Here is a 4,056-nt window from a genome sequence, read left to right on the forward strand (position 1 = left end):
CCCATTTGGTTTGGGTGGAGTATCAAGGCAGTGTAAACACCAGCAGTATCATCAACACCCCGGTTCCTTGTTAAAAACAAACAAGGAAAATAAAAATTCCGTCTTTCAACACATGCAGAGATTTGATCCGACGGCTCTAGGCAGGATCCATTCAGTTTGCTGCCTGCAGAACCAGGTGGATCCTTCGGGGACTTGATGTCTTCAGCCCAGCCTGGTGCAGCAGCAGCCCGCAGACAGACACCCCACATACAGCTAGAACCCTTAGAAGGGTGGCGGAGAGGGTAGGAAAGCGGAGGAGAGGTGGGGGGCGAGAGGGGGCGGGGAAGGTGTTTGACCCAGAGTGCAACAGACCCGGATATGTCCACTCACCACTTCCAGGTCCTGGGACACCCTCCGCTTCCGCAGCTCCTCCATCCGCTCGCACACGTCCGAGAAGCAGGTATTATAATAGTCTGCATACTGCTGGGCCAAGTCGTCGATGTTTCCCAGCGAGCCGTCCTGCAGGTGGAGAGGAAGAAGTAAGGTAGTCAGTCCACTCTGGAAGCTCTCTCTCTATCCCTGAGGCAGAGTTTACAGAATGAGAGACCCATTCAGACTCCTGGCCGTGATGGTGTGCGTTGGGACCATGCACCACACCAAAAAAATTCCCGTCCCTAAGTCAATTCCAGACTCACAGTGACCCCACAGCCCTGGTGGGTTTCTGAGGCTGTACCTCTTTCTGGAAACAGAAAGCCTCCTCTTTGTCCCTCACAGAGGCTGCTTGTTTTGAACGGCTGACCTTGAAGTTAGCAGCCCAACACAAACCCATTGTGCACCAGGTTCCTCTGTGAGTTCTACAGGGCTTTTGCTTTTCAAAATAGTTTTGTAGGCCCCCACCACCACCACCACATCCCCCTGCCATGCCCATAGATAATTATTAATCCAGTGACGGTCTCTATAGATTTCTCTATTCTGGATCTCATATGCAGAAAAATAAAACATGCACAGGAGACAAATGAGAAACAACCCAATAACAACAACAAAACAGAGAAACCTCAATCTCAAAGGAAGTAGAAAATATGTAAAATAGAAACAACTTCTAAATGGCGCAAAAGGGAGATCAAGTGATAAGGTGTTGCGTTTTCACCTAACTACATCCTTCCTAATCGCCTTTACAATTCTCTCTGTCTGACAGCAAGGCTAGTCGCATCCTTGGGCTATGGTCAGAGGAGACTCACCCGAGGCTTGATACACGAGGGGACGTGGTAAATGGATTACGAGCTTTCACTGTCATCCATAGCCGTTCAGAACCTAAGCGCTGATGCTCGGGGGCAGTCAATGCTCATGGAAGCAGCAGTCAAGAGATCAAATGACACATTTCATTAGGAAAATCTGCTACAAGATGTTTTGACAGTGTTGAAAAGCAAGGATGTTACTTTGAGGACTAAGATATGCCTGGCTCAAGTCATGGTATTTTCAATTGCCTCGTGTGCAATGAACGAGGAAGACCAAAGAAAACTTGATGCAGTCGAGTTATGGTGCTGATGAAGAATATAGAAAAGTAATGTATGAACCGCCAAAAAAGCCAACAGATCCGTCTTGAAAGGACAGCTAGACTGCGCCTGAGAGGCGAGGGTGATAAGATTTTGCCTCATGTGCTTTGGACAAGGTTGTCAGGAGAGACAGGCCCGGGAGAAGGCCATCATGCTTGGTCAAGAGGAGGGGCGGTGAAAAAGAGGAAGGCCTTTGATGAGGTGGACTGACATCGTGGCTCCAACAACGAGCCCAAATATGAGAACAGTTGTGAGGGTGGCACAGCACCAGGTGATGTTTCGCTCTGTTACACACATGGTCGCTATAAGCTGGAACCAACTCGATTGCACCAAACTACAGCAACCACCATCATTCCCTCCTTCAGATTTGGATTTTATTTATAATCCATGGATCACAGGCTGGTGTGCTCCTTCCATGTGCACTTAGTTGAGGCATCCATAGGATTTTCAGAGGCTGAGTTTTTCTAAGCCTTATCAGAAAACCAGGAAGGTATGGCTTTCAGGCAGGTCATGGGCCCGGCTTCCTTGTTTGTTAGCACTGCATCTTCGGGCAGTCAGTCAACTTCTTTGCTACCGTTTGCCCATCTATACTGTCAGGAAGACAACAGGTTGTCTCTGAGGGCCTGAGAACTGCAGGACCGCCACATAAAATGAAACACTACGTCCCACGGCCAAGTCTGTCCACACTGAATTGTGACCATTTGCGCCAGTTATGATTGTGGAAGAGTCCCTGGGTGGTGGAAAAGCTAAGGCCCTGGAAGTCTGAGTCTGCCGGAGGAGGCGCAGAAGAAAGGCCTGGCAACTCGGGGCAGAGAGTGAGTCTTCGGAAGAAGCTCTTTCTGCCGTGCATGGGTTCTTTATGAGTCAAAACTGAGCGGATGGCGCCAAACATAAAGAGCAATACCTCACAGTGAAGAACGTTGCATTAAAACACAGGGGCTTCAAAAAGTCTGCAGAAAAGTGACATTATCTTTCCATTGCAGTTCTCCATAAACTTTCTGAAGCCCCCTCGTATAGGTGATCACTTGGAGCTCGGCCAGCTCCTGGCACACCCTAGCTCATGGTGAGTGCTTGAAACTATTCAGCTAACAGTCACCACAGGCTTACATGTCCTGCTACAGCCCCCTTCTAGGAGAGTCCCATCCTAAATGCACGTCTGGTCACACACACACACACACACACACACACACACACACACACACACCACATGCGCGCGCAGGTGGCCCCTTAACTCGTTGCTCTTGAGTTTATTCCAATCCAAGGCCACCCCATGTGGGTCGAGTCCTTGGAGAAGGACATCTTGCTTGGTCAAGTCAAGGGGCTGCATGGGGTGCTTGATGGTTGTGCTTCCAAGGACCCTCCAGGTGAACTTGAACCTTTAGCAACTGAGCAAGTAAATCCTCTACACCCTCCAGGCCTGGGCACCCACAGTGATGGCACGGTGCTGTGCACATTTGGAAAGAGAAGAGATTTCTTCCATCAATCATGGAATTGGTGGGGTAAGGAGGGTGGCAAGGAAAACTCCCCTTTTAATCTCTCGCCATGTCCTCTCTGAGTTAGGAATAAGTGATTTTGCCGGGAATATCAAAAGAAAACTCGGAGGCAGCTGAAAACATTGTGCACACAGCTTCCACTGGACAGACTGCCCACTAGCACTAATGTGAGCACACACCACCCACAGCCACGGCTGCCGCCGATGATAAAGCAGCCGGTTTCTCCAGAAGCCTTTTTCTGCCGAAGCCCTCCAGCCTCCTTCCGAAGGCCTGAGTCAGCGACAGTGAAGAGCTCGCCCTCACTTCTGCATTCCTGAGTTTGCACCAATGGGAAGAGAGAAACCGAAATTGAAAGGGCTTTTAAAAAAAAAGTTTAAGATGTTTCCCACCAGTAAAAGGACCTCCATTGGCGATCATTAACTCTGAGGCCCTGAGAAGAGCAAGGGACGAGAGGACTCTTCTGAAGGCCGTAAGATCTTTGAACGTCGGAACATGTCTGGGCAGCCGCCTCCTCTCAGAGCTGTCTGGCAGGCTGAGCTGGCAGGCGTGACGGAGACCGTGGGCCCCAGCTCCGCCTGCCCCACGCTGGCTGTCAGGTGGCGGTGCTGTTCCATGCCGTCCAGTCTGCTCTGATGCTTGTGCACACCGGAAGGACACGCTGCCCAGTCCTGGGCCATCCTCACACTTGTTCCTGTGCTTGAGCCCAGCGTTGCAGTCACTGCCCATCCACCTCATCAAAGGCCTTCCTCTCCTTCCCTGCCCCTTGACTTGACCAAGCATGTCCTTCTCCGAGGACTGCTCTCTCCTGACAACAAGTCCAAAACACATGACACGAAGCCCCGACCTCCTTGCTTCTAAGAAGCACTCTGTCCGTACTTCTTCCAAGACAGCTCCGTTTGCCCTTTAAGCCGTCCACAGATAGAATCAAACCTACAGAACTTTCCGTACTCTTCTCCAGCCCACCGTTCAAACGCAGCGATTCTTCCTCATTCAGTGTCCGACTTTCACATCCATATGAGGCCATTGAAAAT

The 4,056-nt window shown here is 50.4% G+C and overlaps 1 protein-coding gene across 1 annotated transcript in view; it reads right to left on the reverse strand.

The window, feature by feature from the left end:
- LOC115871021 (SAM and SH3 domain-containing protein 1-like) overlaps positions 1-3,639 on the reverse strand; it is an 88,486-nt gene extending 84,847 nt beyond the window's left edge. The window contains exons 1-2 of the mRNA XM_045294569.1: positions 3,583-3,639; positions 370-498 (exon numbers count right to left, since the gene is read on the reverse strand). Coding sequence (XP_045150504.1) covers positions 370-498; positions 3,583-3,639 — 186 coding nt within the window. The remainder of the gene's footprint in view (positions 1-369; positions 499-3,582) is intronic.
- Positions 3,640-4,056: the final 417 nt, after the last annotated feature.

This window comes from Echinops telfairi, unplaced genomic scaffold, assembly GCF_000313985.2.
Source record: "Echinops telfairi isolate 266 unplaced genomic scaffold, ASM31398v2 ScPeMD7_3533;HRSCAF=4204_0, whole genome shotgun sequence".
Lineage (NCBI taxonomy): Eukaryota > Metazoa > Chordata > Mammalia > Afrosoricida > Tenrecidae > Echinops > Echinops telfairi.